The 24612-nt window shown below is 48.9% G+C and overlaps 1 protein-coding gene across 4 annotated transcripts in view; it reads left to right on the top strand.

Annotated features, from left to right (window-relative positions):
* The window catches only part of FAM135B (family with sequence similarity 135 member B), a 281764-nt gene that overhangs the window by 139597 nt on the left and 117555 nt on the right, over positions 1 to 24612 (top strand). For 3 of the 4 annotated variants that reach the window (XR_007148766.1, XM_047843019.1, XM_047843020.1), the window contains exon 3: positions 3693 to 3772. Coding sequence is in view for 2 of the 4 variants with exons in the window: in XM_047843019.1 (XP_047698975.1) it covers positions 3693 to 3772 (80 nt within the window). In the remaining 2 variants the exon portion in view is untranslated. Of the gene's footprint in view, positions 1 to 3692; positions 3773 to 24612 lie in introns of those variants that run through there. The other variant, XM_047843021.1, reaches the window with a different exon arrangement.

The raw sequence follows: 24612 nt of genomic DNA, 5'->3' as shown, positions 1-24612 counted from the left end.
TAGAAGTGACATTTTGTATTTGTACAAATCAGAGTTTGCCGATTGGTGACGCCAGGGGAGTTAGCCTGCAAATGTGTCAACACAGCGCTTGATTGTGAATGCGATGGCCGTGGTTGCTGCCTCCAATGGTTTCGCTCTTGCTGTTGTCACTGTCATTAATTTATGAAGCAACAGTTAACATTTGAAAGATGTTTTATCAAAAATCCCAATTTCGATCTTCCCTGGAAAACCTGAAAGATCTAACAGTACACGATCAGCATCTTTGCACAGTGGTAATTAGCAACTGCTGAGGACCAGCTGTCTGCTACGGACAGGGCAGGGACTTTCTTCTCTGGCTTAGTCTCCCTCACCCAGATGAGTGAGGTTACTTGTTATTGTGCCCCTCTGGGGATCTCACAATGGTAGTAAACTGCCTCTGTGTGATGAGCCATTGCTCCTCAAGGAAATATAGAGCTGGGAGTTGGGAGCCTCTGGTCACAACTTGTTTGTCAACTGATCAATACCTAACCTTGTTTTAGGTGTGTTTCTGTTTAAGGCAGTGTTTGCTATCTGTTTATTATCTGTCTGTCTACCATCTATCTATCTATCATCTAACTGTCCATCCGTCATTTGTCTATTATCTATCAATCAATCAATCTGTCTATCCATCCATCCATCATCTACCTATCCATCCATCATCTGTCATCTACCTATCATCTATCCATCCATCCATCCATCCATCCATCCATCATCTATCTACCCATCTATCATCTATCTACCCATCTATCATCTATCTATCTATCTATCTATCTATCTATCCATCCATTATCTATCTATCTACCTATCATCTATCTATCTATCTATCTATCTATCTATCTATCTATCTAGTTTTGATTCACTAACCTTGAACTCATGGCCAATAGCACTGTGACTAAGGCCTGAACGAAGTTCATCTAATACACTGTTGTCTCTGCAAGGCACATCACAGCCTTCTTGCAGTTAGGGACATTGGATGGCACTACAGTGTGTTAGATGAGCTTCATTCAGGCCTGAGTTACACTGCTAGGGGTCATTTTAAATAGCAGAGTCACCCACAAAAAGCACAAAAATACAAAATAAAAAGTGGCACCAAGTAGACTGTAAACAAAATTTGTTTACACCATGAGAACTGAAAAAAGAAGGTAGTATTGCCTTAGCTCGATCTCAGGTGGAAACATGCGCGTGAGGTGAGTCAGACCTTTCTCCCCAGGAGCATGTCTGGGTGACCACAGAGGCCGTGAGTATTGAGTGCTAAGTTACAGATGACCTTTAACAAGTGGCAGATCCACAGATACAGAATCCATAAGTAATGATGGCCAACGGCATGTGATTTGCAAATATTTTCTCTCACATGTAGCTTGTCATAATATAACCCTCTCAATAGCACATTTTGCGGAACAAAAGTTTTTAACTTTGATGAAGTCGAGTTTATCAATTTGTGTGTGTGTGTGTCTGTGTGTGTGTGTGTGTGTGTGTGTGAATCATGCTTTTGGGGTCAAGTTTAAGAACTCTTATCCCTAGATTTTATTTTTTAATTTATTTATTAAACATTTTTTAATGTTTATTTATTTTTTGAGACAGAGTGAGACAGCACACGAACAGGGGAGGGGCAGAGAGAGAGGGAGACACAGAATCAGAAGCAGGCTTGAGGCTCTGAGCTGTCAGCACAGAGCCTGACGCAGGGCTCTAACTCATGAACCGTGAGATCATGACCTGAGCCGAAGTCTGACGCTTAACCCACTGACCCACCCAGGTGCCCTTGTCCCTAGATTTTAGTTTTCTTTTATTTTCTTTCCTAAAGGTTTAATAGTTTTACATTTTTTCCTATAAGTGTATGATCCACTTTGAATTAATAAATTTTTGCGTAAGGTGTGAAATTTAAGTGGAGCTTTTTGTTTGGTTTTGGTTTGGTTTCTGCCTACGGATGTCCAGTTGCTTCAGGACCATTGACTGAGAAGGTCACCTTTTCTCCATTGAATTGCTTTTGAAACTTTGTCAGAAATCCTTTGAGCAAAGTTGTGCCCTTGTTACTGCAGAGGGAGGAGGGTAGAAACTCAGGCCCCCCACATGGTCTGTACTTAAACCAGGGTTGTTGAGGTTCTCCTTACCATCCATTAGTAGGGAAAATCTGGCCCCCTTCTCAAAGACCTTCTCTTGCTGGGCGAGGAAGGTGCCTTGTTAAAGCTTTGGTAGGAGTGGACCTCGAGGCTCCCACTGGCCTTTGCCGGGATGGACGGAGGTGAGACCACAGTGTCTGTGTGTAGTGTGGCTGGAGTACAACTACTATTGGCTAAAAGTTTTCTGTCGTGCTCGGCTGCCCCCTTTCTGGTTTTTTGTCTAGAGGAAGCAGGCATTTTTGTTGGGGATTTTCTTTTTCTTTCTTTTTTTTTTTTTTGTCTGCAGCCATTAGAATCTCTGGATAGCTGGCTTCTCTCTGGGACATGTGAGGCAAAAAGAAAATGTGGAGAACTCACCACCCTGTCTCTCTTTGGTACTTGAGGTCCTTAGACTGTTTGATTCCTTCTTCTGCAAAAATCTTGTGTTCACCTATATTGTCTAGAGGTTTTAGTCGTATGTGGTGGGAAAATTATATCCACTCCATCTTTCCTGGAAGCAGATGTCATGGCAGATATTTTTTTTTAAGTCATCCTTTTACAGACGCAGAAACAAGTTCAGAGAAGCTGTGTGGTATCTTCTAAGTCACACAGCTCACAAGTGAGGTCACCCAAACTCCAGCTGTGACTCTGGTCCCAGTGCTCTGTGTTCCGCATCTCCTCCGCTCTCCACAAACACATAAAACGAACACAAGACCATCAACAGAACCTCCTGGGGGGATATTCAGCACGCAGCATCGCCCCCGGCCACAAGCTCAGTGAGCCATCAGAGATGGATGTGTTCATGGTCCATTTTACCTCTGTTTCACTTGGTTTTATGCACATTCTGTTTCACAATGAGCTTGAAATTGGTGGAAGGGGAGAACAATTATGACGCCAGAAATGTTCCTAAGAGCTTGCGAGCAAAAGGGCCATTAATTGCAAGGCACGGAATTGCAAAAGATGCCTCTGCACCTGTGGAGGCAGCGGACAGATCAGAGGCTTTGCTGATGGTGTGGGAACCCTCACGGTGTCCTGAAATGATGGGATTTGGAAATGGGAGTGACATGTTAAAAATAAGGGCACAGAAATGCACTGGGAACAGCGTTTGGCCGTACCCCCAGGATCGACAGCTCAGCTGTTGTGTTTCTAAAGGAAGTATTTGTCTGTGTTGCAACAGGATAGCAACTCAGTTTGTGTATGGATTCTGCCCCACGCATTAAAGCTTCCATTTTCCCTTAGAATGGACTTTTCTGACTAAAGAAAAACCATGCCCCTTAATGTACCTGTGCCCTATGACCAACCCACCTATTCCTTTCCCTGTCCCTTCTGCCGCCAACCTTGCATGTGTCTCGTACGATCTCCTGTCAACTCAACTTCCTGTTTCCATCTTGGCCCCGTCCCATCCCTCTCCCACTGTGGTGACAGAATGAATCCCTCTTTGGTGCCAAATGATCATACATGCTGCCTAGAAACTTCCACGGTTCTCTGTGGCATTTAGGACTAAGTCTGGTTACTTTTGGAAGAAGCCAACAGTAAGGGGTCTGATCTTCATCAGCCTGTCCTCTGTTCCTTCCATAGGTATTACCAGATCCGAGTGACCTTGAAGGTGTCCTCAAGGATCCCCCACAGACTGAGTGCCTCCGTCGTCGGGCAGACAGGTGAGCAGCGGGATGGGAGTGGGGTACTTATTCTCCACCAGTAAACCGTCATTTCTCACTACATGCCAGGGCGTGGCAGGGTGCAACGTACATGGTAGCATCAGTAAGTCATGTTGCGTGTCTGATGCGTGCATTTTGGAAACGGAGACCCACTGTTGGTGTGGCCATGTGTGCATGATGGAGCCCGGCTGAAGGAGAACACCCTCTCCCAGGGATAACCTGGCTGTGAGGGGTTGGCCAGGGTCAAGTCAGGGAGAAAAAGGACGGCAACCGGCCTCCAGCAAGTGGGTAGGAAGAATCCTGTTGTCAATCCTGAGAATCAGACCGAGTAAGCTGGCAGGTTAATGGTTCTTCTCAGACACAAGGCGGGAGTCAAGATCAACACTCCAGCTTTGGGAGAGGGAGTGCCAAGGACAGCCCAGTTTCTAGCTTTGAGAAGGCTGGGTATTAGGGGGCATCCGGGGCTCCCTGCTGGTGCTCAGTGCGATAGGGTATTGAGTCCAAAATATGGAGCTTCTTACACAAGAAATGAGGATCAGCGCCAAGATGAAATACGTTAGTCAATTTGGGAGGATGTGTGGATCAATCATATTTCTAGAAGGAGAAAGATGTTGGGGTGGAGTAGAGAGAAAGTAAGGAGATAAGAAGATGGAATTATGGAAAGTTGGCTGAACTTTAAAGATACAAATAAAGGTAGTAAAGATTATTGCGGACATTGGATCTGGTAGAGTCAAAAGCTCTGGTCATTGGTATCCTTCAAAAAATTCCTTTTGGAATTTCTCTGGTAATTGGGCCTCTTCATTATTGGCAATGATACTCTGGTGAATAGAATTGCATTCAGCTCGGGCGCCTGGGCGGCTCAGTCGGTTGAGGGTCCGACTTTGGCTCAGGTCATGATCTCGTGGTTTGTGAGTTCAAGCCCCGTGTCGGGCTCTGTGCTGACAGCTCGGAGCCTGGAGCCTGCTTCGGATTCTGTGTCTCCCTCTCTCTCTGCCCCTCCCCTGCTTGTTCTTCCTCTCTCTCTCTCTCTAAAAAAAAAAAAAAAAAAAAAAGAATCAAATGCAGTTAAATACCCACAGATTGGCGTGTACTGGGAGTGTAGACCAGCCAACAGGGTCGGCTTAGCTCCACCCTGGGGGAGGCGGGGGAGGGGCAGGGCAGAGCAGGCTGCTCAGGCCACCCAAGAGGACATCACAGATTGCAGCTGGTTTATGGGCGGAGCCTGTGGGCTAGAAACAGAAAGATACTGGAGACCCCCTGCTCCTCCTCTGGCCCTGGGTAGAGTCCAGCATTAAGTAATAAGTCTTCGCACTGCCACAGCGTTCCGTGTCTTCCACTCTGCTCCTCTCTCTGGCGAAGAAATCAGGCAGCTGAGACCAAGTCTCCCGTGCCCCGTGAGCATTCAGGAAGCCTGCGGTGCCCCGCTTGGCAAGCGCCGTCTCCATCCCAAGTTCTGCCAGACGAAGGTCACTGGAATTGGCTGAGAGAGTAGGAACCTGACGTTGCATGAACTTGTGTGTAACCCCAGGAGTTGGCAACTTGGACTTTATTTCCTTAGCTGAATAACGAGGATAGGGGTACCTGAGTGGCTTAGTTGGTTAAGCATCCGACTCTTGGTCTTGGGTTCAGATCATGGTTCATGGGTTCGAGCCCCACGTCGGGCTCTGCACTGACAGTGCAAGTCTGCTGAGATTCATTCTCTCTCTCTCTCTGTGTCTCTCTGTCTCTCTCTCCCCCTTCCCCATGTTCTCTCTCTCTCTCTGTCTCTCTCCCCTTCTCCATGTTTTCCCTCTGTCTCTCTCTCCCCCTTCCCCATGTTCTCTCTCTCTCTCTCTGTCTCTCTCCCCTTCTCCATGTTCTCCCTCTGTCTCTCTCTCCCCCTTCCCCATGTTCTCTTTCTCTCTCTGTCTCTCTCCCCTTCTCCATGTTCTCCCTCTGTCTCTCTCTCCCCCTTCCCCATGTTCTCTCTCTCTCTTCCCATCAAAATAAATAAATAAACAATTAAAAGGATGAGGATAAAAATCCATCCTCTGTAGTGTTCTTGTCTTAGAGACGATAAAGGAGGACTTTTTACATCCACAGAGAGTACAAATGTCAATTGCCAGGATAGGAACTGGCACAAAGGAAGTGCCCAGTCAGTCTGACCTGTGAGTGGCTACACGATCTGGGGCACGAGGCCAGGTCTGTTCTCAGGACGAGGCTGGGACGCAGAAATCTGGTGGGGCTGGCACCCCAGCCCCCCTGCCGACAGCCATCCCCAGGTAGCCGACGAGGACGCCGTTCCTCCCCTGTGACTCTAGAGCCTGAGCTCAACTCCTTGTCACCAGTGGAGCCTTCTCTTGGGGCTGGCAGTCCCCACCAGCAGGCGGCTTGGAGAGAGGAGGACTTGAACCACAGAAACAGAGAAGAGAAAAATGAAATGCAGTTTGGGGGAGGAAAAAAAGGTTGCTTTTTCTTCTTTGGTCTTGTTGGACGCGGGGATAATTAGGGTACGCTTGCTGTGCCCTTGGGTTTTACAGGAGCATAATATTGAGATCGGACTGCTAACAGAAAGGCCAGTGACAGTCACAACAAGGATTCCTGCATGAGGAAGAGACAGAATGTGTGGTTGCTTACTCAAGGTGAATTTCCGATTGTATCATGTTTAGTTAGATATGGCAGTGGCACCAAGAACACCAAAACTTCGCGGTTTAGGATGATGATTTATTCTTGATGTTTTCAGTCGGCTGGGTTCAGCCAGGTCACACATGTGCTGCCCTGAGCTGAGATTTCTGCAGAGAGGTTGGATTGTTGACGTCTTCATTCACATGTCTGATCCCTTGGTTGGGATGCTCGACTGCCCAAGGCAACAGCTGAGGTCCCGTCTCCAGCTGAGTGGTCTATCTTCTTATACGGTAGCTCAGTTCAGAGAGAGAGAGAGAGGGAGAGAGAGAGAGAGAGAGAACAGAGAGAGAGAGAGAGAGAGGAGATTCTAGGTCTCTAAAGGGCTGGGCTGGTAACTGCCAAGGGGTCCCTTCCCCAAAGTGCAAGATCAGCCCACCTTCAAGGGGGAGGAGGAGTATACTCCACCCCAGGTAGGGCGCCCTCTGCAGGTACAACAATGAAGGAAGTTTTAACAGTGCTGTTTGCATACAATCATCCAGACCTAATTTCCATCACCTGCCCGTAGTTCTAAGGAAGCAAAAAGAAAGAAAAATGTATGTTTAGACAATGAAGTAGGATATGCTGAAAAAAGAATCAGAAGGAGTCAAAACACATGGGACCTAATGATGTCTTTATTTTTACATTAGTGGAGTGGTCTTGCGGGGACAAATGATTTAATTTGGCTTTTCTGTTCCATTTATCTCTAAAACAGAAATGGAAAAAGCATGCCATATCCAGAGAAGCAGAGCTGAGTAGCGGTGAGAGCCATAGGCTCTGAGTTTTGCAGGTTCAAATCCTACGTCCGACACCTGCCAGCTGTGTGGGTTTAGAAAAGTTGTTTAGCCAGTTTGAATTTCGGGTTCCTCACCTATAAAGTGGGGCTGGTAAGAGGTACCTACCTCTTGGGTTTGTGTTGAGGATCGAATGAATTTTGCAAAGAAATGTCTGAGAGTGGTGCCTGGAGTGCACAGCGAGCTCATGGCACCTGTTAGCTGGAGTAAGTGTCCCTTCTGTGCGGACAGTGGTCCTTTCTGAGCAGCACTGTGGCCCATGCTGGTCCCCGGGACACGTTGCTGGGGATGGGCGTCTGCCTTGCTGCTGTGGGGGAGCTCAGAGTCCCCTGAGGGAGGCAGAGAAGTGTCTCCCGAGTCCAGCAGAGATGGACCTTGAGATGGGGTCCCAGGTGAGGTCTTGAATTGGAGCGGAAGCTGGCCCCGCAGACAAGGGTGGAAAAGGATGATCTGGGCGCATGCAGCAAAATGACTGGGGCCTGAGCGGTGCAAGGCGTGCACAGGACACTTGTGGGGTGGCGGGGGGGCCAAGGGGAGGAGAGAAAGTACTGCAGGCGGGGCTGGGGGCCACGTCGTGCCCGACCGAGTCCCCCAACTTCTTTTCATCAGGTTGGCCCCAGGAGATGCGCGCACTCAGAAGACTTATAAACCCAGGCTGTTCAAACGCAAGAGGTTGTCTCGTAGATTAAGGGGCAGAATTTAACATTTTTGTTCTCTTTTTAAACATACCCGTTCTCTGGCAGCCACAGTCTGCGGAAACGGTTTCGCAGATGATTTAGATACTGCTTCTCTGGATGTGAAACAGTTTCTCATTGAGTTTTCCAAGCTCGACGTTTATGGTTAGAGTCTGTGAATAAGAAAAAATAATAATTCCCCGCGTGAAATGCAGCCATTGCCTGTGCACTGTCCTGTTTCCTTCTTTCAATATGTGCTTAACAGGTGACTTGGGGAAGGTTTCTCTGGGAAACCGATGGTTTCTTCTCTTGGACTACACTGTGAGGGGCTCTGAGCTCCCGCCAGCCAGGAGCAACTGTCCCCCTGGGCATTCTAGAAAGATCCCAGCATTATGGAACAGACGCACGTGCCATCACCTGTGATGGATGGCAGGTCTGCCCCTGGAACTGAGGGCAGGGCACAGAGGGGGCCACTTCTCCGTGGATGTGGGTGCAGTGGGGGTGGGGGGCGGTGTTTGGCCCTGGTGAATCTGAGGTCCACGGCATCTCGGTCATTATTGAAAACAGAGAAGTATCAGTTATAGGTGGTCGTGTGATGATGTACTGAGGCCAGGAAGTCTCTCTGCTGTTCCGGAACTTTTCAGAAGCCTCCTACAAGCCAAAGCACTGCGACCTGAGAGAGAGATAGAGGTGAATTTTGACCACTTAACATGTGAGGCTTGAGGTGTAACAGGGAGAGAAGCCAGAAGTGAGACATTTTAAAATGTAGTTTTGGGGTGCCTGGGTGGCTCAGTCGGTTAGGCGTCCGACTTTGGCTCAGGCCATGATCTCGCTGCTCGTGAGTTCAGGCCCCGTGTTGGGCTCTGTGCTGACAGCTCGGAGCCTGGAGCCTGCTGCGGATTCTGTGTCTCCCTCTCTCTCTGCCCCTCCCTCTCTCTCTCTCTCTCTCTCTCTCTCTCTCTCTCTCTCTCTCCCTCCCTCCCTCCCCCGCTCATGCTCTGTCTCTCTCAAAAATGAATAAACTTAAAAAAATTTTTTTTAATGCGGTTTGGCTCGATTCAAAGCCTTGCTTACCTTTTTTGGGTCTCATAGAATTGTTTCCTCTCTTCTCCTGGGGTCAGGGCTGTGGGTAAGTGGCAGGTTCGTACCTGTGAATAAATGTTAAGTATACTGAATTGTGACCCTTTCCTTTAACCAGAGCGGTGCTATTGAATAGATTTTTCAGTCTCTTCCTTCCCAGAGGTGTTAACAAATTTTCCCCTTGGGGGGATGGCCGCTGAGGTCAGTCCGTGGGTCCGGGAACTTCAGATCTTTGAGGCTGTGTGGGGTGATTAGGCACAAACAGGCATCTGCTACTCATGGCTCATGAAGGCCAGAGAAAAATAGCTCGGTAAATTGTGGAAACATGTAAAAATTACCATGATTAGTTTTAGTAATGTTTTGAGAGGTGATTTCCATTTCCATTAAGTGGAAGCAGTTAAGAGTTTCATCGTGTAGGGGGCGGGGTGACATTTATTCTTTAAGGGAATCCATCTCATTTCTTTTCAGGGTCCATTAAAGTGCACCTAAATATCAAATACGCCTGTTTTCATGGCGAACACTACGCAGGTAAAACACTCGAACTCCGGGGCTCTGAGTACCCACCTGGGGCCGTCTGGATAAACCGAGACGTTAATGGAATTTCTCCCACCTGCTCAGTTTCTGGGCAGCAGTCAGCTCAGAAACACTGAAGCCCGGGTCCCTCCTGGTCGACCCTGTGGGCAGGCCAGGAGTCTGCTTTGCCGGCTGGCCCCGAGACCCAGCTGCCACTGGGGCCGAGCCACTCGTCCCTCGCCCTTTGAGCTCGCCGTGGCATCCTTCAGCCTGCTTGACCTGCAAGTCCCTCCCGGGAAGCTCTCTCCAACCTGCTACACCACGCTTCTTGCGTCTCTGCCTCTGCCCTTGCTGTTCCTTCCACTTTGCATGCCTGTCCCTCCCTCCCGCCCCTTCGGATCCACGAGATTGGCAGAAAGAGCCGATGCCGGTTCTCTGAGGGCGACGTCCCGCCCCGGGAAAGTGGCCAGTTCCCCGTCGGAGCATCTCACAGCTACGTGCTCACAGCACGCACCCTCCCCGTTTCCACGCTTCTCTCGCACCGCGCAGCGTGCTCTCATTCACGGGCACCTGGGAGCTGGCTTTGGAGGATCACCCCAGGCTGCTGGGAACAAGCACTTTGTTCAAGATTTGAACTTGCCTGAGGCCTTGAGTCCCATCGTCCCCCGTTACCACCCCCGACCCCTGCCTCGCACCCGTGATTGTTAGTACAGGGATGGGGAAGCCCAGCCTCTTGTCTCCGGATGGGGCAGGCTGAGATGTAACTCATGTTCCAGAGTCCCCTGCGGGATCAGGCTGGCTCCCTGAAATGCACTGTGTGTGCCTCCCCCCTTCCCCTGCCCTGGGTTCCCCAGGCTTCTCCCACTGGAGCACATCCAGAGGTCACCAGCACGCAAGCCCTCATCTCTGGGCCCGCTGCTTTATCATCCGCCTCCAGAAACCACTAGAAGCTGTATAGCAGTTAGTTGTGTTATAGGAAGTAGAGTGTGAAGTTAGCCAGACCCGAGTTCACCCGGGTTCCTCGTGACCCTGTGCCCGGAGCCTCTGTTTAGCTCCCTCTGTAAATGGGACACCAGTGGTAGAAACAGTAGGGCTGTTTTGGGGATCAGGTAAGGTAACGTGTGTGGGTACGTTGGGAGCCCCCATACGCACACGCACAAGGTCATGGCCTCCTTGCTTCAGCGCCCGCCACGTTTGGCAGGAACAGTCTCCAAAGCCACCCCACGTTTAGTGTAGCTTCTGTGGAGGTTCTCCGCATCAAACCCCAGTTTCTGAAAGTCGGCTGTGTGTGAGGTGCAGTTGAAGCAGGGATGCCTGGGGGATTCAGTCAGTAGGCGTCTGACTCTTGGTTTCCGCCTAGGTCATGATCTCACGGTTCGTGAGTTGGAGCCCTGCGTTGGGCTCTGCGCTGTGAGCACAAACCTACCCGGGGTCCTCTCTTTCCCTCTGTCACTGCTTGTGTTCTCTCTCTTTCTCTCTCAAAATAAATAAATAAACTTAAAAAAATTATTGAAGCAGAGCTTGATGGCAGACCCTGCTGTCTCAGAGCTCAGACACGGTGGTGGGGACCCAAGAGGCCTAGTGACAAAGGCAAGGAGAGTGACGAGGGCCCAGGAGGAGGAAGGCCAGGTGCTCAGGGCTCAGGCAGCATCCCTGGGAGGGCCTGAGTGCTGTTTCCCCGGGTCTGACTCTGCCAGGCCACCTGACCTCCAGGTGTCCTGACTTCTGGCCTGGGGACGTCAGGGCAAATCTCTGTCCAGAGACCAAGGAGAGCCCCCCAGCAGGTCCTCCCAGCCTCAGCCCAGCTGGCGTGGGCACATCTGACCTCAGCCTACCTGGAGCGGGCACACCTGGAGTGGGCACATTGGCGGGGGCACACCTGGCCTCAGCCTACTTGGCTTGGGCACACCTAGAGTGGACACCCTGGCCTGCTATTCCCCCCACACTGGCAAGGTTGCTCCCAGGCAGTGGCACTGTCAGCCTGCACCTGTGTGGGGGCAGCTGGCACCTGCTGAGCGTGATTGAGGCACGGGCACCTGAGAGAAAGGTGAGGGTAGGCCAAGGACCCCTGCTGCATCTGGCAGAGACGATGCGATGCACGCTTCAGAGTGGCCTGACAGAGAGAGCAGGGTCTGTCTGTGGAGTGCAGCCGGCTGGATCCCGCTCCTGCTGGGTGACCCGGGACTTGCTGCTACCCTCCCTGGGCCTCATGGTCCTCCTCCCTTCTTCATGGCATCCTGAGAATTGAAAATGTTAATATTATGAAAGCACTTAGAAGGGAGATTGGCATCCTAGGCCCTCAATAAACTTTGGCTATTTTTAGTTTTATGGAAGGAGCCAGAATCCGCAGACACGCATGAAATTTACATGGGCTGAACCGGTAACCCTGGTGGGTTTTGTTTATTCTGTAAATGTTTCTTGAGTGCCTCCTGTGTGGCCTGAGCTGTTTCCAGAGCTCTCTGAAGTCCTGGATGCCCCCGTGGATGTTGACTTCCTGGTGAACTTTCCATTACTGGAGGTTCCTAGCAGGGGTTTCCTGAGAGACCCTGGCAATGAAAAGGACATCCTAAGGTAGCCTACCTTGCTCAGAATCCTCCTAGTCTTTTTAAAATGACGTCGCTTTTTGACGGTTTGTGTGTTTGTTTGTTTGCTTTGATACTTAGGGATAGAAGTAAACCCTCCATGTGGAAGATGAGACTTAAAGCCCCGGAGCCATGTTGCCATACTCAGTTCTTGCTTTGGGAGGCTGCCAAGTGCCTGGAACATAGTTGGCGTTCCCTGTATGTTTGTCCAGCGGTGAATGGAAGACCAGGGAACACAACTTGGACCAAAGAGAGAAAGAAAAGAGGCTGAGGGGCGCCCGGGTGATTCAGTCGGTTGAGCGTCCAACTCTTGATTTTGGCTCAGGTCATGATGCCAGGGGCGTGGGATTGAGCCCCAAGTTAGGCTCCATGCTGAGTGTGGAGCCTGCTTGAGATTCTCTCTCTGCCCCTCTCTTTCTCCCTCTGCCACTCTCCTCCACTCATGCTCTCTCACTGTTCTCTCTCAAGTGAAAGAAGGAAAGGAAGGAAGGAAGGGAGGGAGGGAGGGAGAAATAAAGAAAGAAGAAAAGAGGCAGAATTTCATGCAATTAAACAAACATAGTGAGCTCTTGAGGGCTCAGCGACCCAGGGAGGAAGCATCTCAATGAGAAAGCATGCTGTTTCTGGGGCTTTCAATTAATAGTCATTAAAATGTTGTTCAAAAAAACGATTATTTAAAAAAAAAAAAAACAACAAAGAGTCAAGACAGCCTCTTTCTGATTTGGCCAAGTGGGCTCTGAAAGTCTAAGAATGAAATAGATGCATGGAATTGGGAGTATCAGGGGGAGAGATGTCTGCCAGGGGAGGGGCCCCCTCAGGCCTCCACGTGCAGGGGTGTCAGAGGATCCCCTCCCTGTAGGGTCCCCTGTAGTGTCTAGATCCGCACTCCCACCCCTCCTAAGTCAGCTCTAGAAGTGAGGTGAGAGGGTAAGCAGAGAAAATACTGAAGAGGAAACTCATGTGGGGACGCACAATGAACTTGCTGCTGAGAACCTGGAAATTATGTAATTGTCGCTAGTAAGTTGGTACTAATGGCAGATAATTGGATGGTTGCCTCTTCTCGGCTCAGTGGCTTAGTTACGTGAAGAAATTCTCGAGTCTTATCGCCGTAACGTAAAGGACGGGTCCCTGAGAGTAGACGGGGCAGAGGGTCCTCATTCTTGACCTGCTCACAGACGCATTTTCATCTGGTGCCGATGGAAAGAGTGTCACCACGAAAAGAACTATTTGTTTCCGAGCTAGAGGAGGTGGTTGAGCGCACGAAATAGTGACTGCTATAAAGGGCAGAAAGCCTGTCTCTGTGTGTCCAGTGCTGCTGGGTATGTGCCCTGGCTAGGCCAGGGGCTCTCTCTCAACTGCGAGGAGTGATAAGGTCTGTTTTGTCCAGGATTTTCCACATTTAAAATGAGGGAGTCTGCACCCCCACTGCATGTGGGGATCAGGGATGGGGAGAGGGAGGAGGAACATTCTCAAGGGCAAAATTCCTGCTGATGGAGATCCTCCCCCCGCCCCCCTGCCCCCCCACCACACTGAGTCCCTAGAACTCATTCAGGACCTCCATCCGACCCCAGGCACTCCTACTTTTGATGACCCCACTCCACTTTCTAGGAGCTGTATTAAAATGTAGCAATTTCCCACATCCAATGCACATTTTTTTTTTCTGTAAAATTTTTAAAATTAATTAGCTCCAGGGGCGCCTGAGTGGCTCAGTCGGTTAAGCGTCTGACTTCAGCTCAGATCGTGATATTCTGGTTCATGGGTTCGAGCCCTGCGTTGGGCTCTGTGCTGACAGCTCACAGCCTGGAGCCTGCTTCGTGGATTCTGTCTCCCTGTCTCTCCTTCCCTCCCCTGCTCATATTCTGTCTCTGTCTCTCTGTCTCAAAAATAAATAAAACACTAAAAAAATTTTTTTTAATTAATTAACTCCAAATGACTCTTTATTCGTGAACAGTTGTGATTTTTCTGCATGCTTGGAAAATGTTGCAAGTGAGGCCATCTACCTATAAGATCTTTGCAAATGCAGTGTAATATTTGTAAAGACTACATGTGACCAGTATATTATTTCGAGGAGATTTAATGAAGCATTTACTAATTTGACCTTGTAGGGTTATGTTTCTCTTGAATCTCATCATTTTGTTTTCAGCTCAACCATTTAGGCCCCCGGGCAGCCTATAGACTGCAGGCATTCTGACTGTGGTGGCCAAGGCACAGAACAGTGCCTGCTGATGGCCAGTGTCCTACATGTTGGGGCCCAGTCCAGAATCGCTGGACAAGTTGAGTCAGTGGCCGTTTCAATAATAAAAAAGTGAATTTTATATTTCTGCATTTATTTTAAGAGCTAAGTTTCATCATAGGCAATGGGACAAATTGGGCATTGGGCCAGGGACAGAATAGTCCGGATTCCAGAGGCTTTGAAGGCAGAGAAAGCTGGACTGTCAACGTGGCTTAGTCTCTTACAGGCTCTGTGCCTTTGGGAAAGTCACTTGATCTTCCTGAATTTCAGGTCTTTTATCTGTACGATAAGGATCATAATTTGTATCTCACAGCATGCTTGAGGGCTTAAATCAGCATTTCCCACGGTGTGGTGTTAACACCAATATTGGTTAATAATTATATGGGATTGTGAGTGATGCAGACATGACATAGAGGGGCTTAAGCCAGACAAAAGATGATTTTTCACCCACATTAAACTCCAGATGTGAGCAGACCGCATTGGTATGGTGTCCCTGTGGCCTTCAGACCCCAAGTCCCAGCCGTCTTTCTGCTCCTTTGTCCTGAAGTACAGCTTCCACTTTCAAGACCCCCTTTGGGTCCAGGCTGACTTTTGAAGCTTTGGCCATGGCCTGGATGGAGCCACAGGCTGGACGGAGAGTAAACTAGAGTGAGGGGAACGGTGCCTTCTTTTTTTGGGGGGGGGGGCGGGGAGCAGTGGCAGGCGGGTGATGCTCCTACATCTCATTTGCTGGGATTTATTTGTCTGGATGCACCTGAGAAACAGAGACGCTGAGAAGAGCAGCCTGTGAAGGGGGTACAATTCTAGGTTTGTCTCCGGGAAAGAGCCCGTGATTTGATGGTGGCCACTAGCAGCCTTCGTTCTGCGGTGGCTGCGAATAATGAAGATGCATTTAGGGACCTATGAAATACTGCTCCGGAATAGCCATCCCAACGGAAAACTGTCTTCATTTTCAACCTTCTTTCAAGGCTTGTGTTTAATTCAAGAAAGAAATGTATTTCAGGATAATAAATTTATATAATTAACCTTTGCTAATCTCCTTTTTTTTTTTTTTAGCAAGGAGAACAGAGACGGGATCACCCCCATTATCTGTCAAGAGTATCTGGCTAGACTTTAATAACACTCATCTGTTTTCCCAAACAAGCGAAGTCACACTGCAAAATCAATGTATGCCTTTATTTGGGGTCTCAGGGACTGCAATCCGGGAGACACAGAGACCCCGAAATGGGGTGTGCTCCAAGCTGGAGGCAAGAGATAGGGTTACAAAGGCAAAAGGACTTCCATAAGGCATTGGAAAGAATTATCATAGGCGCTGACAACATTTAGACGGAGCGTCTGATCCCTGATTGGCTATTTAGTTACTAGTGTTTCATCGTCTCTGTTTCAGTCCCAAGTGTGAGGATGTTTTCCAGGATGGAGCTAGGCTGTGGTTGTCCAAAACCCGAAGTCCATTTTCCACACGGTGTGGACATGTCTGGGTTCCACCCCCCTGGGGCCCCCCACTCCCCACTGTAAACAGACTCCTGAGTCACCCTTATTCTTTGAATCTTTCATACTTTCGACCAATATCTCCTACGTATGGAAAGCAACACTGGTTTAGTTTTTATAAGAGAATGGTGCCAATTCCCCTTTAAATTGAATTTTGAAGCAGAACAAATTATTGCAAACAAATATTAAGCAGTGCCAGTGGAGATAGTCAGGAGATACAGTAAAAATCATCCAAGTTTTATGTAAATAACTGAAGTTGGGTAAAAGGTTACGTAAAATCCATTAGTAGACATCAAGCTCTCAGCTCAGTGTCTGAGCAGTTATATTGTACTGCTAGCCATTTTTATTTCCTAAAATAGCGAGACTCAAAAGCCCTCTCGGTTTTATAGAGTGCCTTTGATTCATTGCCCTATTTGTGTGTGCCCAGTAAAAAAATTAGGAAAATATTACTTGGGACAATGATACAGAACAAAATTCGCCCATAGAGGCCAACAATTTGAACAAGATACATTTTAAACCAGAGCAGGGTTGTCCTGGAGAGTGGGGTTACCAGGTCAGGCTTTCCCACAAATTGGCTTTCAGTCTATCCGTCCAATGTCCCTTCTTTCCAATGACAGCCAGAGATAAGAGGACGGATTTATGTTAAAAATTTTCTCAGGCAGGAAAATTAACAGAAAATGCCCCTGTTACTTTTTTCCATATCTGTGTTGTATTTGGACAGTTGCAGAAAAGGCATTTCTCATTTTGTCTTGTTAGCTCATTGGGACTGTCTCCAGGAGAGGCTGTGAGGAATGTATTATCTCTGAAGTCTGGCTTTTACTCAGAATGCTCTTGAAGGAAGAGTCTGAGAGTTTTGTTTTATTTTTCTATATTACTTTCTCCCCCTCCCCCCACCCTTTTTTAAAATAGCATATTCGCTTTAGGTAGGCAGTAGGTTTTAAAGACTGCTTAGCTTGACCCGGCACATACATATTCTTGGGGAAATGTTGAAATCTACACGCACAGAAACGTCAGCCTAAGAAGTCTGCTTCTTCCGTCTGTGTGCGACACACTGATCTGCTGGCGCTCTCGAGTCGGCCGACCTTTATAACCTGCTCGCAGAAGCCAGAGTGCTACTTTGTACTTGCAGATAGTTCAGATTATGTTGCTTCCCAGCTCAGAATCCACAGATGATAGTGGTGATGAGGGTGGTGGTGATGGTGGTGAACAGCCGCGGCCACCAATGCTTACGTAACATTTAATCTGCCCCGGGTGCCGTTCCCACTCTTTGCAAATATTCCTCACGGCAACTCTGGAGAGTAGGTACTATTACCACCCCCATTTTACAGATGAGGATACTGGAGGACACATCTAGGAAGAGCTGGGGTCAGGATCCCATGCAGGCAGTCTGGCTCTTAGCCACAACATTGCATCGCCTTTTGTTTACCTTGGAGCAAAACGAGAACTCCTTGGCAGGTGCTGGTTGGCCCCGTGTGATCGGATCCTGGACATCCCCCTCACACTCATCCGCTGCCCCCCCACCCCCTTCCCCCTTCACACTCATCCGCTGCCCCCCCATCCCCTTTCCCCTTCACCCTCATCTGCTGCCCCCCTACCCCCTTCACACTCATCTACTGCCCCCCTACCCCCTTGCCCCTCACACTCATCTGCTGCCCCCCACCCCCTTCCCCCTTCACACTCATCCACTGCCCCCCCACCCCCTTCCCCTTCACCCTCATCCGCTGCCCCCCCACCCGCTTGCCCCTCACCCTCATCCACTTCCCCCCTACCCCCTTTCCCCTCACACTCATCTGCTGCCCCCCACCCCCTTCCCCCTTCACACTCATCCGCTGCCCCCCCATCCCCTTTCCCCTTCACCCTCATCTGCTGCCCCCCTACCCCCTTCACACTCATCTACTGCCCCCCTACCCCCTTGCCCCTCACACTCATCTGCTGCCCCCCACCCCCTTCCCCCTTCACACTCATCCACTGCCCCCCCACCCCCTTCCCCTTCACCCTCATCCGCTGCCCCCCCACCCGCTTGCCCCTCACCCTCATCCACTTCCCCCCTACCCCCTTTCCCCTCACACTCATCTGCTGCCCCCCACCCCCTTTCCCCTCACACTCATCCGCTGCCCCCCTACCCCCTTCCCCTTCACCCTCATCCGCTGCCCCCCTACCCCCTTCACACTCATCTACTGCCCCCCTACCCCCTCCCTCTTACTTTTCCTTGGATGCACCAAGCTTATTCCCAACTCAGATCTCCTGGACTTGTGGATCCCTCCACCTGGAGCCTCCACGTTCTGCCTCAGTTATTCAGGTGTCTGTTCAATGTCACCTCCTCAGAGGGGCTCCTTGCCTTACTTTTTTAAAAATAGAGTTCCCATTGTCACTCGGTTCCTGACTGTGCTCTGGTTTTCCTCAGACAACTCCAACAGGTGTTACTATATCCTCATCTATTGCCCGCATCACCTCTAAAATTTAATAATTACGCTTTCAGTGAATCATGGCTGAGTGCTCTCTATGTGCTAGGAAATAGAATATTTTAAGTGTTTTGTGTATGGGAAGGTACTTAAGTCATTACACCTTCTATAGGTGATAGGTCCCTTTTTGCAGAAGGGGCAATTTGGGCCTCTGGATGCCCATGGACTTCCTCAAGGTCCCCCAGACACTAAGTTGTGGAGCCAGGACTCCAGCCCGGTGAGTCTGGCTCCAGAGTCTGGCAGGTCCTGCGTGTCCCCTGCTCCACCCGCAGTGCTGAGAACGGGACCTGTGATAAGCATCCGATGAAGGGAAGAATAAGTGACGTTGATGAATGGCCCTGCCACCCAGCTGGTCCCACAAGAGCCACCCGCACTTCACCCTGAATCCCTTCCCCGCCCTCTCTCCACACTGAGTCAATTTCCAAGTCCCATCAGTTGGGACGCTCTCCTCCTCAGCTCTCTTGGACCCCTCCATGCCTCCTGACCTGGCTATGGCTCAACCTCGCCTCATCCTTCCCTGGGCTCAGCCTCCTCGCTGCACCTGTTCCTTGTGTGCCCCCAGTGTTTGTCAGCCATTCGCACAACACCGTCAGTGGAGTGACAAACCAGACCGGCAGGGGCTGCGCAGCCCGTATTCCATGGAAGGGCTTAACAGGGACTGCATGTGTCATCCCAGTTTTGCTGTTTAAATATTTAAACTCATATGAAAGGTTCAGTGAGTGAAATATTTGTATTATCATCTCAGTGAATGTTGACACACTGAGGACCTACTTAAGAGCTCACCTTCTGCAGCCTGCCTGGGTTCGCATCCTAGCTCCACCTCTTTGAAACAGTGAAACAAGTGCCTGGTGCCTCAGTTTCTCCTTGCAGAATCAATAGCTAGGGCAGAACCTTCCTTGTGAGGTCATGTTGAAGACTCAGTTAGGTAATGCGGGTCCCCAAGGAGTAGGACGTCAGCCTCTGTCGTCCTCCTCATCCCCATCATCAACCCAAGCTGGACTTTCTGTTCAGCTGTGCATCACTGTGGGAGAGATGCGGCAGGTGTACAAGTCTGATCACATGACCTGGTGCCAGCAGCCCACCCCCCCCCCACTCCCGCTGTGGCTCTCACACGTGAGGGGCCCGGCTGCTGCAGCTGCTCAGCACAGATTGGCACTACGGTGTGACCATGTGACAACAGACGGCATCCCAGGTCATGATGATATGGTGTCACACGCAATGTCCGCACGTACTCTGAGCTCCCCTCGCTTCGTATTTGACTTTAATATTCATGAGGAATAGTGTGAGCATGTGTTAGATATAATTAGAGACAGAACTTTCCAACAGAAATTGATGACAAACCTTTGTTTTCCCATCGGTTTCAGGGCTCTTGAAATATCAAGGCCAACAGTGATCTTGGGAGTTAAAATGAAAAACAGAACCCAAACCAGTGTTGGGGGGTGGGATGAGAACAATCAGGCATTTATCACACTGACGCTTATAAACAGTAGTTACTGTAAGTGTTAAATACACTGTGTTTCGTGTAATCACGGGGGAAAAGCAGAGCTCATCTGTGCCTCCTTAGCTGTTGACTTCAAGCTTGCCTGTCAATCAGAATGGCTTCTTGGTTTCATTGATTTTCTTTACCAAATGTGATATATTTGCAATATATGAACTAAATGACATTAATAAAACCATGCTTCCACGTCTTATGGATTTGACTTCCACGTAAGACTGAGTTGGAGGGAGGAGAAGAGACTCCCCTGCTTAAAAATAATTCGGTATGACAATGTGCACAAACACCCAGTGCAGGGAAGTCCATGCTGGCTCCAGGGAAGATCCGAGCTACAGTTAATTTGTGCAGTCACAAGCAAACACCCAGGGGCTCAAGCCCGTGGTGAAGACAAGTTTACACGTGGTTTCTGGGGCTGGTTGAACATCCAGGGGTGGGCAGATGAAAAGAAGCTCATGAAGATGCTGGAGGAGGAACTAAGAGAAACTGACCGGGGAGGGATTGGATTTCAGAGAGAAGGGCTCAGTCTCAGAGCCAGAGTCAGAGAGAGGTTCTGATATGGGGCAGAAAGCATGCATTCCCAGGGAATTCCTAAGTTGTATCTTCAAGGTCTTTGAAATAAAGCTTAACCAAGTTACCCCTTGACACGTGTCCTGGTTTGGGCCGGACCACTTCCTGTTCCCCTTGCTCTCTCTGTGGCACGCCCCTGCGTGCATATCCCTCTCTGTGTTTTCTTGGTCACGTCCTGCTGGATCATCAGATTTCCTCTTCCTACTTCCACAGAGCCTCTGGGCAGGAGTAATCTCACCTCTTAGAATCATTCCCTAATGTTTTATCTGAACGTCCTGTATGATTCCGTTCCTCACCATGTGTTTGTGTAGCGTGTGGATTAGCACTCCCTCTAATGTGGGGGTGCTAGAATGTAGGACATTTGCATATATTGCCCTCTGTCTCCCCTGCCCTTTGCCCCTTTACTTGTACTCGGCCTTCAGAATTTTGCCCACTGGCCATTTGCCTCTGGAAGTCTCCCCTGGCCTGGCTGAGTGTCAGGTGCCTTCGCTCTGTGGCATTCAACACTGCCATCATGTATTTGTGTGAAAATACTGGACTCTTCCATTGGCTTCTGTAGCTTCAAGCTGAGTGATGGCAGGAACCATGTTGTTTTCACTCCTCTTCATTCTCAGCACGTGACCCATCGCCCCATGCCTGGTTTCCCTCAGGGCCAGCAATGGTGTTCTTGAGATAAGGGGACTAGTCTCCTCTGTAAAGTTGTAGCTCCTGAGTCCATGTCAAAGCCACCATCTGGGTTCTCAGACTAGTACCCTTTTTAACAGGCTAGACTGTTCCTCTCACCTAGGAACATATTCTGAGAAATCCATGCCCTGGGCTGGATTACTGCACTAGCTATCAGCCCTCCTTAGGAGGGACTGTCAGGGCAAAGGGATTACTAACCAAAGGAATGAAGCAGCAATGGTGGAGTTTTAGAGTTGAATCAGGAGTGTGTGAGGAACGATCATGGTCTAACTCTTCTTTCTGGTTAGTTTACACTCATGTAGAAAAGATTCTGAAGATCATGGCCTTGAAGTCTTAGACATAGGAACCAGAGGAGATAAGAAATGGGAAAATAAATGGCCATTAAATGGGAAATTCAACATAGCTTTAGGGCCAGAAGGGACTCCAAAAATTCAGTGGAAACTTTGAAGTCCCAGAGTCATTAAACGGATTGGCCAAGGTCACTAGTCAGTGGAAAAGCTGGTATTTTAAATTCAGGGACTTGAGATCTAAATGGATATTTTTGCCTTCATTAAAATTTTTGTTCCATTATGAAAAGGCCCTCCACTTGCCGTTTGAGTAGTGAGGAATTTATTTAAAGTTCCCGAGTTTTAATTTCCCCTGGGGATGAAGAGGCCTCGTTTTGTTGTGCAACCAAATGGATCAAGCATCACGAAGCTTCCAGCATAGCACATGGCACTTTCATGGCAGTTGGCCCCTTGGATTCTATCCTCCCTTTTCTACCAACAGTACCCTGCCATTGCCTAGGGAAACGTCCATCTTCCTTTTCCTCAGCCATGTGGCTTACTGATTTAATTCCCAGCTGCAGGCCTGGCTCTGATTAGCTTTTACCAATCAACATACCCTTTGGTCTTGGTCCAGGGAAGGACCTGACTTCTCTCTCTATTCTTCTGGATATTGAGGCGCTGGGATATAAGTTCTAATGCTGCTGTGTCCATTTCTCTATCATAGAAAGAGAGATGGGCTGTCCATGCAGTAATCGGAGGGGGGCTAGAGAAAGGAAAAACAGAAAGGACATCAGAGTTTTGAGTTTCATCCCTAAGCCAATGAATTAAGCCATCCTTGAAGCTTGAACTGCCTTTGGGTTATGATTGGGTTTTCTTTCTTGTTGAAGACAGTTTGAGTTGAACTTCCTGGCCCCTGAAACCGCTTTCTCATGGATACAGGGGTTTCAAAAAGACTTTTCTTAACTTCCCCTTAATTTTAAAGTAAATGTCTCGAGAGATTGAAGAATAGATAGCATGACATTTCAAGGTCCACCTTACTTTGAGAACTCTGATTTGAGTGTTACAAGGACCTGCCAGACATCCTTGAAGCCAAATTTGTTGAAGAGGACTGTGACGTTGCTGGTGTCACATTAACAGGCTTGTATCCAGCCACCCCCTTCCACCTACCCCGGGGCCAGGTCAACGGGCTTTGTAGGAGTCCTTGGTCCACAGCTCTGTGCCTGAAATCCTCCTCCAGGGCTGAGTTATAGCTTTTCTGCCTCTCTGCTCCCCTTTCTCCCATGAGGCAGGTTGATTTTTCAGATGGGTTTCTTCTCATTGCAAAAGGCATGCATGTTCATTGAGAATATTTTTAAAACCAAAATACAATGCAGGAATACAAATAACCCCATAATACCACCATCTCGGTCTCATATAAGCACAGCATTTGGTGAGTTACCTTCTCTTTTCAAGTTGTTTTCTCTTTCCCTGTCTTTTTTTCCCAGCCCCGTTTTCCCCTTCTCTCTCTCTCTTTCTTCCCTCTTTCCGTTCTAAAACACCTCTCTTTCCAGTCCCTCTCTGTATATATGGAAACAAAACTGAGTTAGTTCCACAGCGTTTAGCTTTTACTTTTGTGTATTGCAAATGCTGTCATTTCAGGAAGTATGCCATCAGGTAAGTCTTTTTAATTTTCTCATAATTTTCCATTTATTGGGTGGAGTGTGATGTACTTAACAGCTCCGTTATGTGGTGTGATTTGATTTCAGTGTCGTTTCTTGTAAATGATGACGTGATGAGCATTTTATGCCCCAAATCTGCCAGTGTCTTTGTTGCCTTAGAACAATCTTACAGTAGCCCAGTGCCTGGTTAATGAGCATGCATACAGATGACCTCGTAAGGCCCCAGTCTTTCAGGAAGACCTGCTCGTCTCCCGGTCTAAATATAGCTACCTTGATCGAGCCACTTTTCAGCCAACTTGTTTGTTCGGATTCAGCTGGCTCTGCATGTGGCATGTTGTGAAAAGTTCCACATACCAAACAGCCAACGTTTGATACGTGTTGCAGATCACAAGAACACAGAGCAGGGAATGGGGGGTGGGCAGAGAATCCCCCCACCCCGCCCCGCCACCTGCTACAGCCAGAAGAGCAGAACACGGCTTGCGGTTGGAGGCAGCGAAGCGAGTTTGCATCTTGGCCCAGCCTCAGGGGTTGGTTTTTTGCTCCTACAGTTTTGATGTCGGGCTCCAGAAAACCGAAGGCTGGCAGGATCGTAGGTCACTTGCAGTCTGTCAGCCTTAGTTTTCTCAGCTGTACAATAGGAGAGCTTACGAGCAGTGCTCCCTGATGAAATTGAAGTAGGGTTCATGAGCCAACGGGTAAGAAAGAATTCTTGAGACGGTTTTGGGGCATCAACGTGATTTTATTATAAAATTTATTTATTTTATTGTAGCACTCTGAGGAGTGACTGACTGTGTGCTTTCTAATTAGTGGGGGTCAGGGAGAGTATAAGTTTCTTGTTAATGTTTATTTAAAAAAAATTTTTTTTAACGTTTATTTATTTTTGAGACAGAGAGAGACAGAGCATGAACGGGGGAGGGTCAGAGAGAGGGAGACACAGAATCTGAAACAGGCTACAGGCTCTGAGCTGTCAGCACAGAGCCTGATGCGGGGCTCGAACTCACGGACCGTGAGATCATGACCTGAGCTGAAGTCAGCTGCTTAACCGACTGAGCCACCCAGGCGCCCCAAGTGTTTATTTATTTTTGAGAGAGAGACAGAGTGTGAGCAGGGGAGGGGCAGAGGGAGGGAGACACAGAATCTGAAGCAGGCTCCGGGCTCTGAGCTGTCAGCACAGAGCCCATCGCGGGGTTTGAACCCATGAACCATGAGATCATGATCTGAGCTGAAGTCGGACGGTTAACTGACTGAGCCACCCAGGCATCCCCAGAGAGTGTAAGTTTCTAAGGAATTTGGAAGCAAGGCTTTCAGGGCCTTGAGGGGCAAGGTGCTGTTACTTTTCGTCCCTAATGGAACCTTTAATAAGGTTACTTTTCGTCTTTTATGGAAGATAAACGTTAAGGCGCTAAGGCAGCCATGAGTTCCTTGAGGAAGGTCACGCTCTGCATGCTTTGGGTGTCTATCAGTGGACTGCAAACTGTAAGGAGATTTAATTTAAGCTATATTTTCTTGCTTTGCTTCCCTCATCCCTCACGGTATCGCTCAAAGGGCTAAGTGAGTGTTGGGAAGGAAATAGGGAGCGTTAGCCTGAGGACGGCTCTGTCCTAAGAGAGCCCCTTCCAACAATAAATAGCACTACCCGCTTCTCTGTCCGGATCTTGCTGTAAGATGTTTTTATCAGTAGCTCCTTAGCTCCGATTCAGGCAC

The sequence above is a fragment of the Prionailurus viverrinus genome, chromosome F2 (assembly GCF_022837055.1).
Source record: "Prionailurus viverrinus isolate Anna chromosome F2, UM_Priviv_1.0, whole genome shotgun sequence".
NCBI classification, from domain to species: Eukaryota; Metazoa; Chordata; class Mammalia; order Carnivora; family Felidae; genus Prionailurus; species Prionailurus viverrinus.
Note: the sequence above shows the minus strand (reverse complement) of the source record. Positions and strands in the feature narration are given on the sequence as shown.